The 12,724-nt window shown below is 47.4% G+C and overlaps 1 protein-coding gene across 1 annotated transcript in view; it reads right to left on the bottom strand.

Annotated features, from left to right (window-relative positions):
* The window catches only part of POLR3A (RNA polymerase III subunit A), a 51,864-nt gene that overhangs the window by 5,361 nt on the left and 33,779 nt on the right, over positions 1 to 12,724 (bottom strand). The window contains exons 18-26 of the mRNA XM_019444709.2: positions 11,770 to 11,888; positions 10,503 to 10,640; positions 8,512 to 8,682; positions 7,461 to 7,574; positions 2,946 to 3,032; positions 2,773 to 2,855; positions 2,030 to 2,200; positions 859 to 952; positions 581 to 673 (exon numbers count right to left, since the gene is read on the bottom strand). Coding sequence (XP_019300254.1) covers positions 581 to 673; positions 859 to 952; positions 2,030 to 2,200; positions 2,773 to 2,855; positions 2,946 to 3,032; positions 7,461 to 7,574; positions 8,512 to 8,682; positions 10,503 to 10,640; positions 11,770 to 11,888 — 1,070 coding nt within the window. The remainder of the gene's footprint in view (positions 1 to 580; positions 674 to 858; positions 953 to 2,029; positions 2,201 to 2,772; positions 2,856 to 2,945; positions 3,033 to 7,460; positions 7,575 to 8,511; positions 8,683 to 10,502; positions 10,641 to 11,769; positions 11,889 to 12,724) is intronic.

Genomic DNA, 12,724 nt, shown 5'->3' on the forward strand with positions numbered 1-12,724 from the left:
AAGTCGGAGTAAGCCACCCAGCCAAGAACATTCGCCGAGCCAGACAGGCGCTGTGCTGAGGGCCCACAGACGAGTGAGACACGGGTGGCCCTATGCTCCCACCAGACCCTGCAGTACTATGCTATAGTAAAAAAGTATTGTGGCTTCATAAAATTTCAACTAATTTCTTGCGTGTCTTTAGATGGGAGTGTGTGTGTCAGGGTCAGGTTTAGAAAGGGAGAAAGGGGGGAGGGTCTGGGTGGCTCAGTCGGTTGTGTGTCTGACTCTGGATTTCAGCTCAGCTCACGATCCCACAGTTTGTGAGATGTGACTCCGAGATGGCAGGCTACTTAGGCTTTTCTCTCATTCTCTCTCTGCTCCTGCCCCATTCGTGCTCTCTCTCGCAAAATAATAAACTTAAAAAGAAAAAAGAGAGAGAGAGAGAGGGAGGGAAGTACAATGGACTCTTACAGAGCAGAAACCCAAATAAAGCCTCTGCAGTGCTTCTCGTGCCTCGCTTAGCTCCTGCCCCAGTTTACTGGCGCCCATCCTGGGACTAACGGAGGATGACTTCCTGCCCACATTTAATTACGTGACTCACTTCCAGTCTCAGAAGTCTGATCCGTTCCAGGGAGAGTTTGACGAGGATAAAGCAATCATCCGGAAGAAACACTTCTTCAATATACTCTGAAATCTGTCATGTCAAAAGAGCAGAACGTTACACAGTCACTTCTCCCTTTCCAAAGAGCATATGCTGCTTGTGGTTAGGGACACGGGCCAGCATGGCCACAATGACCAGTACACCCACCACTGGTGTTTACGCCTGCTCACAACGTTGCTGATCTAGTGTTCTTGTTGCCAAGAGAGATTTCTTCTTACCTCTCCCAAGAGGGTTTTCTCAATTCTGCCCTTCACGAGGCGAGCGTAGTCTGCGTCGTCGTCCTTGTCCAGCTGGGCTGTGATGATGGGAGTGCTGAGAAAAGGCAGGGGGACAGTGGTTACAGCAGGAGAGAGCCTGCCGGGAGACGGCTGCTCTGTGAAATCCAGGCACTACCGGATCCTAGCGCTAAACACAACTGCAATTTCCTGGGCATTTACTGGGGGCTTCACAGACATTCTCACCCAGACTTACTATTTTTAGAAATCATGCCGCGACCCACTCTATCAGAGACAGTTTTTGGGACGTTCTTCCTGACCAAGTGAACCTATCTCTTCCTCTCTGGTTCTTGCAGGTGTTATTCTGGTTCTGCTCCCCGAGTGAACCGACCCTTCGTGTTAGTGTATTACAGCTTCCCATCGCTGTGCCCTACCTGCACCACCACCTCTCCAGGACGTCTCCAACTCTTCCAGTTACTCTCTACCAGCCTGTGCCCTGAACGTGCTGGCTGGTGTCCCCCGAACACACTCCTGGGAGAGACTGGAGCCGCCCAGGGAGGCTGCAGAGCCCCTGCCACCCTGGACGCCTCCAGGTGCTGCTCTAGAACCAAGTGTGGCGCTCCTTCGTTGAATGCTACCGGTCATCCCTTTGTTGGATGTGGAGCGCGAGTGAATCATGATTTTGTCACAGAATGCACTGTAACGTATTTTTTTAATCTTTTTCTTTAAAAATTTTTTTTAATGTTTATTTTTGAGACAGAGAGAGAGAGTTTTTAATCTTTTTCTAGTCTCAGATGACCTACAAGCCCTACCACGAAATCACCTGGGAGTCACAGAATATGGCCAATAGTCAAGTGACACACTCACTGTCAGGCGTGATTAGGCTGGGAATAATCAGATCTCCAGTTGAAATCTACATGGACCTATTAATAGCTTTCCCAGTCATTTTTTTTTTGTTTCTCCCTTTCATGTGACTTGTGGCCATAAGCAACCACTGCCTCAGTTTTCACTGTATCTAATTTTGACTTTTCTCAAGCCGGTCTTTTAAAACCCCAGATCTGATTAACACAAGCCTATCACCAGAGTTTACCACACTGCCCATCAGAGTATCACACGTGATGAGAGAATGTGTGACAGGCAGCAGGAGAACAAAAGGGAAACAGAGGGCGGGCACCTGATGGCCTTGGAAGCGTTGATGATCTCTTTGATCCGGGGCACACCCAGGGTGATGTTCATGGAGGCCACGCCCGCAAAGTGGAAAGTCTTCAGGGTCATCTGGGTGCCTGGTTCACCAATGCTCTGGGCACAGAGTGCACCCACTGCAGAACCTGGCTCCATCTGTGCCCTATAAGGGAAGGGTATGGAAGAAAAGCCCAGCAAAACTGCTGGGAGGAGGCTCCACTTCTCTCCTCCCTCAACAGACAAGAACGCAGGTGTCATCAGGGTCAGGAGGGAATACGCTACGAGCTGGGCTGTGCTTGCAACAGGTCGGCAGGAGGTGCAGATGGAGGCGGGGAAGGGGTACGACAGTCAGGGGGCTCTGATAACGGAAGTGACCACTGGCTCCTTGTGGTCAGCATGTGGTGACTGGGCCCAAACATCAACTGCCCGCAGAAGATCCAAGAGCCCTGCTGACACATGGTGCCGACGGTGGACAGAGCAGCTGGTACCCGCCAAACATATCGATAGTTACTCCACAGGGAGAGGACACTCGGAAATGTCTTTGAGATTATTTCCACCGCCTGCAGCATCCAGCCTACTCCCCACCGGAGCCCCTAAGAGATGAGGGGACAGAACCTACTCAGATGCTGACAGTCAGGAAGTGGTGCTGACGCAGGATTTTGCTCCACTGGGGAGACAGGAAGGACAGGAGGCCCATGCAACTGCCTGGCAGTCTAAGAAAACTAGCATGCGTACCTCATGTACTTGTCCCTGCAGGTCTCCAGGAACTTCTCAATCTGGGTGGGGGTGATCCGGTCCAACTGGTACAACACCCGGGGCTGGAAGGACAGAAGCCGAGTGCAGGGTCAGGCTGGTGGCACCTGAGCCCACGAGGGTGCCTGAGCCGGTCGGGGAAGGCCGCCCATTACCTCTGTTGTGCCGTTATCGTTGATGCCGTATTTGTCTCTGGTTTTCTTGATCTTCTCAGAAACACCCTTAATGAATTTTTTTATTTCCTGAAAGATTACACAGCAAGCATCAGTTGTGTATTTCTCGGGAACCTAGACGGCAGTTTGTTTTACAAACGTCAATAATGTCAGGTGTCCACTGATTTCGTGATGGCTAGCTCCGCCCCCTGCACCTGCTCCACGAGACCCTGGCACGGGGAGTGCGTCCCACGCTGTCGCCTTCTCCTCTGCTCTCCCATCACCTGCACTCACACAGCTCAGCACGGCTAGAACAAACCTGTAGTCTCTAAGCAGACTCACTCTGAGGCTTTCTTCTGAACTTATGATCAATTTAAGTAGCAGCTAACGCATAGCTTTGTAGATGCTGTATATACATCACAAACACGTGGTTTCAGCCTGCCTTCATTTCAAAGAAAACACTCCCAAATCCCTGCCTCTCTTTCTCTCTCTGACCCTCACCTCTGCATCTCCCCCACCCGGGGTCACTTTCCCTTCCCAACAATTAGGACTTTGTAAGGATTCCTGGAAAGCAAAGTTGGAAATGAAACATCTGTGTATTTGTTGTCCCCTCTGTATTTCAGAATAGTACTCAAAGCCCTGGATGAGATCTACATGGAGCAAGGAAGAAGGCGACAAGGACATCATGTGGAGGAGGCATAGGGCAGGGCTATCGGCCACAGGCCTAACTTTTCTGGCAACTGTTCAAAGGGGAAGACCCATCTGTTCTGCAATTTATGGTGTATCTCTGAAATAAATCCACCCTGTAGTTACTCCTGGAAGCAGGACTGGCCAGCACTCAAGGAGGACTTACAGAGGGGTGGTGAGCTTTAGTGAGCTACACCTCCCAGACGCTCACACGTCAAGTGCTGACTCTTAGGGCAGGTCCCAGGTGAGTTGATGGCACACGCCATGCAGCAGCCATCCTTTAGAGGCTGCTGCGATGCAGGCATGGGGGCTGATTAGCTGCTCTAGTTTGATCCAGGGGCGTTTTTGACAATATGGGAGAGGAGACAGACTGCACTTCCCTCAGCAGCCCTCCTAGAAATGTAATTTCCCTCACTGATCGTGGACAAGTAACGGTGGCAGTGAGCTTAAATGTCACTCTTGAATGTCAGTGCAGGCACCCAGCTGCTCTGTGTGGCTGGCAGAGGACAGACCCACACACATGGACAGCCCGAGGGTGGACTGCATATTGCGGTGGCCGCAAAGCTTCAAGAAGTCTTGTTTCTTGATTATAAGGTGGGCTGAGGGACCCTAAGGAGAGACCAGTATGCCCTACCCAAAGTCTACTCAGTCTATATCACATAGCTGAAAATGTCTAATGTTTTGTCTGAAACAAATATTTTAAAGCAGATGGAACCAGAAGCCTACTTTTGCAAAGATAAAATCCTATGGGCACCCACAGAGAGCTTAACACTTACTAGAGCCCAGTTTTATCATAACCTTGCAAAAATTAATCTCTTTAGCTTCCCACAGACCACCTGGCGATTTCTTACTATCTTTTCTGAAAGCAAAAAACCCCTAACACTTACTGTTGTTATGTTTAAATAGCCTTGGGTTATATCCACACAGTCCATGGCTCACGGGCCCTTCTCGGTCAGCAGCTGCCCAGGGGTTGAGACCTTCCCGTGAGGTGGTATGGCATTAACCCTAACAGGCTAGAGTGGAGGGCCCTGAGGGGCTCTGGGAGGTCATGGGCTTGGCCAAGGTAACAGGCCTGTCCCTGAAGTCAGATGCTTTCTCTGAAGACTGGTCCTGGGCCAGCGGTTTCTGCAGTGCCACCTCTGCCCACTGGGAGCCCAGCTAACCAAGGGGCTACCAGAGATCCACTGCCCTCTGGCTGCCCCCTGTTCACGAATGCAGCTTCCTCATGACGACTGCTCCTGTGCGCCAACTCTCTTCCTTCTCCTTGACCAAGCGTGGAATACACGAGGGGTACTGTGCCCCATCGTCATTCTACTCAGAAAGGACTTTTATCAATTTATAAGAACTTAAAAAAATTTTAAGTAACTCTTTAAAAAGCTCTCCAGATTTACTCACTAACTGGGAGTTTGAGACTACACTTTTAGACAGTCAGCTCCTGCAAACCAGAGCAGGGAACCAGACCGGAGAGGGCAGTGGAACCGTCTCTCCTGGCATGGCTCTGCTCGACGGCAGGAGCGTGCAAAGGCACGAATACGTGCTACGGCCTCGTCTTCCTGCTACGCCGCTCAGCGTGAAGAGCCTCTCTCACGTTGGTGATTTCCTCCCCCAGCCTACTCATCTAGCTGTGCTTGTGTGCCCTCAGGGAGAGTTCCTGAAAGCCCTCTCGGTCCAGGTGTGGTCATCTCGCGCCAGCTGTTAAAGGCTGCCCCACCTGCCGGCACAGAGAAACCGGAGGAGAGCCCAAGGCTGAGCAGACCCGTGGATTTTCACCTGTGAGGAACTCTGCACGCAGAAGGAGTAAAAGAACACACACCTACAACCATTGCTCAGCTTAGGCACTGGAGATGAGTCTTTCAGCTACCACCCAAATGGACATTGCTTCCAGTGGCTTTGCTGAAAGGAATGACTTTCCTTACACAAAAGTTAGGGCAGATATTCTGAAAGTTAGGTTTAAAAAAAAAAAAAAGGCTCATTTTGTAGAAATGAAAACTGAAATAAGCTACTAAGAACTCAACTGAATGAACCCATGCATACTAAAAGAGAACTCACAACACAGCAACTGGCAGGCAATTAATCACACGGTTAAGCGGCAGTTACGTCTTCACACCCTCCGCAGCACAACTGTGGGCACCGGCAGCAGCCTCTGGGGCGGCCAGGGCTCCGTGCCACTCAGGAGTGGCCTCCGTGGCCTCAGATAAATCGGGTTCCGGCCAGTGGATTTTGGACCGAGCTCATTAGACCGTCAGCCCGCAGAGGGCAAGGACACAGTCATCTGGGTGTCCCCGGGATCTGCAGGGCATGTGACATATTGAGGGCTAGGAGTGCTCACTGAATACGCACACACTCCTGGTCAGGGAGGCACCCGTAAAACCCTGCAAAAGGCAAGAAGGGAGCCAGAGTGATGAGCAGGGAAGCCGATTGTGCCGGGAGTGAGGCGGAAGCTCGCCGGGGCGGGCAAACAGCCGGACTGCTGCCAAGTTCACCCCTTAAGCTTAGCACTCCCAGCATGCTCAGCACGTTACCTCGTTGTACTTCTCATAGCCTGTCTCAGTTAAGGTCTTTGAGGATAAATAGAATAGTAAATAGGTGAATATAATATAATCATGCGTAAACACCAAATCACAATTCTAATTTGTTAAAAAAAAAAAAATGAAAATTTGGGAAAAACCACAAACAAAGGCACCCAGCCCAACCATACTCTGGATTTAAACTTATTGAAATCTCAAAGTCTCTTTTTCGCCTTTCACACCTCAACATAGGAAAAGAAAGAATCAAGGGCATACTTGACTAGAATACTCTTTCAGTTTCACATGACTGTTGTCATTTTTGATATACCGAAAGGGACAGATTCCTGCCAATTTTGTGCTGCATTTGAATCACCCATTGGCACACAAAGGCAACCATTTACTGGCTTCTGTATCCCTCTGCTTTTGATCATAACCGTGATAATAAACAGGAAGGAGCTGCTCCAGCAGGTCAGTGAAATTAAAAAAAAACAAAAAAACAATAAACTAACAAAGCCCTAAGAGGTTATCAAGGTAACAGCTCTCTGAAAAAAGGAGGCTGGCTGACTCCATGAACTACTGATCCACACTATGGTAACAGGAAGAGCAATTTATACCACCACCACCAGGTGTGTCTGGCTGGTTAAGGCAGTAGAGCGTGAGACTCTTGACATCCAGGGTGTGGGTTCAAGCCTTGCGTTGGGTGTAGAGATTACTTAAAAATGGAAGTCTTGGGTAGCTCAGTTGGTTAAGCTTCTGACTTCAGCTCAGGTCATGATCTCACGATTTGTGAGTTCGAACCCCAAGTCGGGCTCAGTGCTGACAGCTCAGAGCCTGGAGCCTATTCGGATTCTATGTCTCCCTCTCTCTCTGCCCCTCCCCTGCTCATGCTCTGTCTATCTCTCAAAAATAAATAAACATAAAAATTAAAAAAAAAAAAATGAAGTCTTAAATTACCAGGATTCGCAATGACTGTGGGAAGAGCTGGTCTGCAAGATGAGACAGCAGGTAAAGGGGTTGATAGGGGGACAAAGTTAAAAAACAAGAACAACAACAAAAAACAATAGTTCTCTAAAGGAAGTATTTTTCTTCTAGCAGGGTGACACCTGCGTGAGAGACAGACACTAAGAAGGACATGACACAAATTCTTCATGTCGGCTGCTGAGAGTTTGCCTGGGCCATTCCTGAAATTTTTAACAAAGAAAACACTTTTAACACACTCCACCCCACAGCCCTCACCCCTCGCTTATAAAAACCATCTGCCGGCACCGGGCAACAATCTCTTGCTGATGGCCAAGCTGGGTGCTCCCGCCAGTACAGAGCTCACCTGCAGGAAGCTGTCCTGACAGCAGAGGAACTCCGTCTTCTTCATGATTGACTCCGTGGTCAGGACCAGCTCGTTTTTACTCAGCGCAGGCTCGCTCTGACACGGGAAGACTGCCTCAAGTATCAAAAGGAAATAGTGTGATGTGTATGGGGGTGACTGAGGGTGGGGGCAGGATTAAATGAAAGAATTTACAAAAGACAAAATGACTTTTCTCAGAGTGAGCATGATTTTTTCCTCACCAATCTATGATTTTTTTTCTTTCAAAGCATATTTTATATTCTGAAGACAGGATAAACCCACTCCATCTCACATAAAGAGTGAGTGTGAGTGATTCAGTGGGTACCGTTCCATTACTTCTCAACCTTCACCCCATCCCAGATTTGCATTGAAATTATATATCGCTGTTTTAAAAAAAAAAAAAAAAAAAAAAAATCAACAAAAAAAATAAAAAAAAAAACTAAAAAAAAAAACCCCAAACATTTCAGGAGTGAAACTACTCCCCTACCCCAAAGCTCACGGGAGTCCCCCAAAGTTTTAAAGGCTGCATATTACCCTAATATATGGGCAAAAGGTGCCAGAAAAACATTCTTGGTACATTTAAGTCATTTCTGTTGGGCAAATTCCTATAAGTGGAATTGCTGGGTCAAAAGACACCCACATATAAATTCAGATTAGTATTGTCAAACTACCTTTCAAAAAGGTTTTTTAAAATATACCCCTAGTTAAAGCATGTGCCTTAGTAAAAGCTTAAAGCTTGCTTCTCAACACCCACGACTTTTAACACTGGCCGGTAACATGCTTCACTAGATAGAAACCAAAGCCCTCTTCTGTTGGCATTGGATTACTACCAATACTAGACTTTGAAATTGAAAAAATATTTTTCCTTCAAATTTGGGGAAATTATGCAGGGTAACACAAGACGAAAAATACTACCGGTGGCTGGATAGATATAACTCGAGCATTAACTGTGTGTGATACTCCAAAGGATGCCTCCATTGTAAACACACGTCCTTGGAAACACACTAACCCCAGATATAATGCTAAATCTTACTTTGATGTTGTCCAGAACCCTTTTGAACTCTAAAGGTTCATCTTTTCCCTCCATAGCTGCAGGATCCAAGCCATCTCCCCCGTAAATGAACTGGATAATATCACCCGTAGAGCTTCGGACTGTCAGATCGTATTGTGAGCAAAGATCTTCAAGGGACTTGACAAGCCTTCTCTGAAGGAAAAGGAGGAGAGGAAATAAACGCTCAGCTGCTTTGAGAAGGCCAGTCACGTGTGCAGGGGATGAGATCTGCAACGCTAACTTTCAAGGTTACCAGCACTTTCATCATTTAAAATATTTTATTAGAAATCCCTTAAGAAAGAGTCCCCTGGCCCTTTGGAACAGCAAGCCCAGAAGTGACCCGTAAGCCTGTGCAGTGGGATTCAGAATACGCCCAACCTCGAGTGCTTTAGTGTGTTTTTGAATACATGTAATTTAAGGCCCATCACCCCCACAGGATTCTGTAAACACTAACTGTTTTCCTAGGCCCTTTTGCCCCTTCCCTCTCTTTCTCCCTAAGGTATAAATTAATGCAACAGCTTTACATTTCTAAACACAACTGAATCCAGGACCCCTGTGGGTGGACTTCAATATGAATTACAGAGGATCTCAGGTGCATACCCCCTTCTGGGACCCAGGGGGAAGAAAAGAGAACAGGGATGGCATTGTGTCTGAACCAGCAGGCAGCAGCCATTTCTCACATCTGCTTAGGGAGAACCGTCCACCAGTAGAATGCTCCAGCCAGCAGTGTGATGGTGGTGCAGTGAATTAAAGAGAAATCTTCCTCCAGGCAACCTCAAAACAAAAATCCCTCGTGCCAGAACTAATTTGTTCTAAGTTAACACACTGCTCTGGGAAAGTCATACTCTCTACTTCAAAAAGGTAAAGTCAAAAAATAAAGTCAAAAGACATTCTGGCAAGAGTGGTAAAAGCATTTCACAGTCTGTTGGGTTTTTGACAAAAGCAGCACACTCCAAAACTGAAGGGCAATTTCCCATCAAAACGCGATGAAAAGGGGAAGTATTGATGAGGACACACACATATTTATGGAAATAGCTATTTCTATGGACTCCAGCCTGCTCTCACCTTCATCAACCTTGTTTGCTCTGCCTGTCTTATTCACACCTCTGGTTGATCAGTTCTGCTTTCCCAGCCTGCAAAGGGCTGTGCTTCTTAAACTGGGATCCACAGTGGGGACAAAGGGGACTCAAAGCCACAGCAAGTTCACAGCCCAGCAACTGGGAGATTTGACTTTATCTGATGTTATAAGGAGACAGGAACATTGAAAAAATATAAAAGCAAACACAGGTCATGGAAGACAGAGGAGAAAATGATAATCAGGGAATGAAATGAAATCCTCTGCTTGTGGTGTTATATAAGGAAGAATGAAGTCGGGATGTGTTCTTACTTCTCTGCCATTAGGGATATTTTTATGGCGGTCTGAGAAGCATGGGAACAGGAAGCCCTCTAGTTTCATCCCGTCGCCCTGAGCCTACTGTCCCGGAGCTGCACATATGATGGAGAGCCATCCCTCCAAGTGTCCAAGACCTCCTGCAGGCACCGGAGTAAGTTCTTGGAGTCAGTTAAAATTAAAAAACAAGAGGCTACATAAATAGTTGCCAAGTGAGAAGCAGAGTCCTCTCAATCATTGGGATGTAGGTACTGTCATCCACATCTTCATGGATTAGGAAACAAAAGCCCAGTGAGGCTCAGTAACGTGTCCCCGGATACACTTCCAGTCCACGTTCTCAGTACAGCTTTGGTGAGTGTGGCCCTGGCCTGGTCTGAATCACTTAAGGCATAAGGGATGAAGTGAACATATTACCTTCTTATGCTGTTTATTTCCAGGGCTCCCGCATTTTCCAATTATTCTTTTTAAATACTAAGACTCGATACATGACAGTTCATGTACAAAATATGTAAACACTCAGCAGTCAAAATCCTCGGAACCCTGTCCTGCTCTGCCGCTAATGGCCTACATTTCTTCAAATTACCTGCATGTATCCCGTTTCAGCAGTCTTTACGGCTGTGTCGACTAGACCTTCCCGGCCAGCCATTGTGTGGAAGAAAAACTCGGTTGGTGTCAAACCGGAATAAAAGCTATTAGCCACAAAGCCTTTGGCAGCTGGGAGCTAAAGAGAGGTGGGGAAAAAAGAAAAGCCAGACAAAAAACCTTCAAGGTCCACAACTTCAAACCTCATTCAAATCACAAAATGTCCCACCTTTAGACTATAAATACCTGGCCAATGCACGCTTATGAAGGGGCAGATTTTACACGCCCTTTCTCAAAGGAGAAAGAACTTGGCATAAACCATCCTTCCCAGAGACAAGGAGGGTGAGCTCCCAGGCAGGGCTGGTGCTGGTGCTGGTGCTGGTGCCAGTGGCAGGCAAGTGGACCAAGCAGTTTGAATGCCCCCAGCCTCCCCTTTAAATTTGTCAGGCTCCCTTAGAACTCTGAGCCTGACATGCACAGATAGGCACCATTCCAGTGACCACTTGGCTCTCTGACTTCTAGTGAATTCTGATCTTGGACAGAGTCCTTAAAATGTTCCTCAGACTGTATGATACAGAAAATACCTACACATTCCCAGTACAGCAGTCCTGTTTCCCTGGGGGGAGGGGGGGGTGGCTGGACAGAAACCCCACAGTCCCATGGGATAAGAGCAGCTGCAGTATCTGTGCTTTAATGGGAATAAGAGCTGACTCCAAATCCAGAATCTGAGTGACCAAACCTACTCTAAGTTCCTCACCTAGACTTAAAAGTTGTCTGTCCCTGAGTCCCAGAAGAAGCCTAGCACAGATTTGTCTATTTCTGCTTATACCAGTGCCCAAACCACCAGTGCCACTGAAACCCAGAGGTCATTTAAAAACCGAGTTCGAGAAGTCGAGAGGAAAATCTGGACTTTCCTGGTCGTTTTAGTGTGGTTCATATTATCACTATTTTAAAATCCCCATACTTTGATGTCAGTGTTCCCATAATCACACATTGATCAGACATGAGGTATCTATAGATTTTGATTATTGGAAAGGACCTTGAAATCCTCCCTCTTGGAGAGAAAACAAGAGGGCATTGATCAAGTTTGGTAGCAGCAAATCTAACAAGGCTCCTACACGACTCTGTAGGGGTTGGAGAGGGAAGGCCCCAGAGGAGCCCGCCCACACACGCCCCCTCTGGGAGCGCTGGCAGCACAGGGCTCCCAATACTCTTCCGGACTCCCCACGGTTGCCCTCCAAAGTTCTGTCTTAACCACTACTACTTACCTTTGAGTGTTTTTCAAAGTGAGGCAAGGACCTGTTTTCAAAGCCATCTGGCACTCGAGAGCCACTGATGGCTTGCTGTCCTACACAGGCAATCATCTGTGATATGTTAATGAAAGAACCTGGGGAAACAGGTCAGGAATGTAACATTTGTTTACCGAACCACGTTAATTGAAGCACAAGAAGATCCGTGGGATAAAACAGGAATATGACAGCGCAGGCTCATGGTCTAGGGACAGTAAGAGCCAAAACGAGAATAATACAGGGTGGAGCCCTCAGCAACACAAGAAAAGCTGAGGGAGAGCTGCAGGGCTCAGCAGGGAGTGTAAGCACTTTGGGGCTGGAGGAAAGACTTGCAGGGAAGAGTCTGCCACAAGGCTGAACTTTTGGAGGACATTACAATGTGGATATAAGAAGGGATGAGGGGAGAAATTCCAAAGTAAGTGGAAAAGTGGGAAGCAAAGACACAGGAATGGGAAAGTGGGGGGCATGCTCACCAGGAGCAGGAAGGTGAACACTGTAGGGGGTGGGAGGGAAGCAGCAAAGTTGGACTTTATTCTGCCAAAAAAATTTACAGAAATAGAAGCATGGAGGTTTTGAATCTGAATGCAGTACCATGAAACTTAACGCTTTAGGTCCTAGACAACTATGAAATTAAAGCATTTACCATATCACTAAATACATTAATTTAGAAAGCTTTTTTTATTTTTTATTGTTTTTTTAATTTTTATTTTTTTTAACATTTATTTATTTTTGAGACAGAGAGAGAGAGCACGAACGGGGGAGGGCCAGAGACAGAGGGAGACACAGAATCTGAAGCAGGCTCCAGGCTCTGAGCTGTTAGCACAGAGCCCGATGTGGGCTCAGAGCCTGGAGCCTACTTTGGATGCTGTGTCTCCCTCTCTCTCTGCCCCTCCCCTGCTAATGCTCTGTCTCTCAAAAATTAAGTAAACGTTAA

This window comes from Panthera pardus, unplaced genomic scaffold (assembly GCF_024362965.1).
Source record: "Panthera pardus isolate Hobbes unplaced genomic scaffold, ASM2436296v1 HiC_scaffold_22, whole genome shotgun sequence".
Taxonomy (NCBI): Eukaryota; Metazoa; Chordata; class Mammalia; order Carnivora; family Felidae; genus Panthera; species Panthera pardus.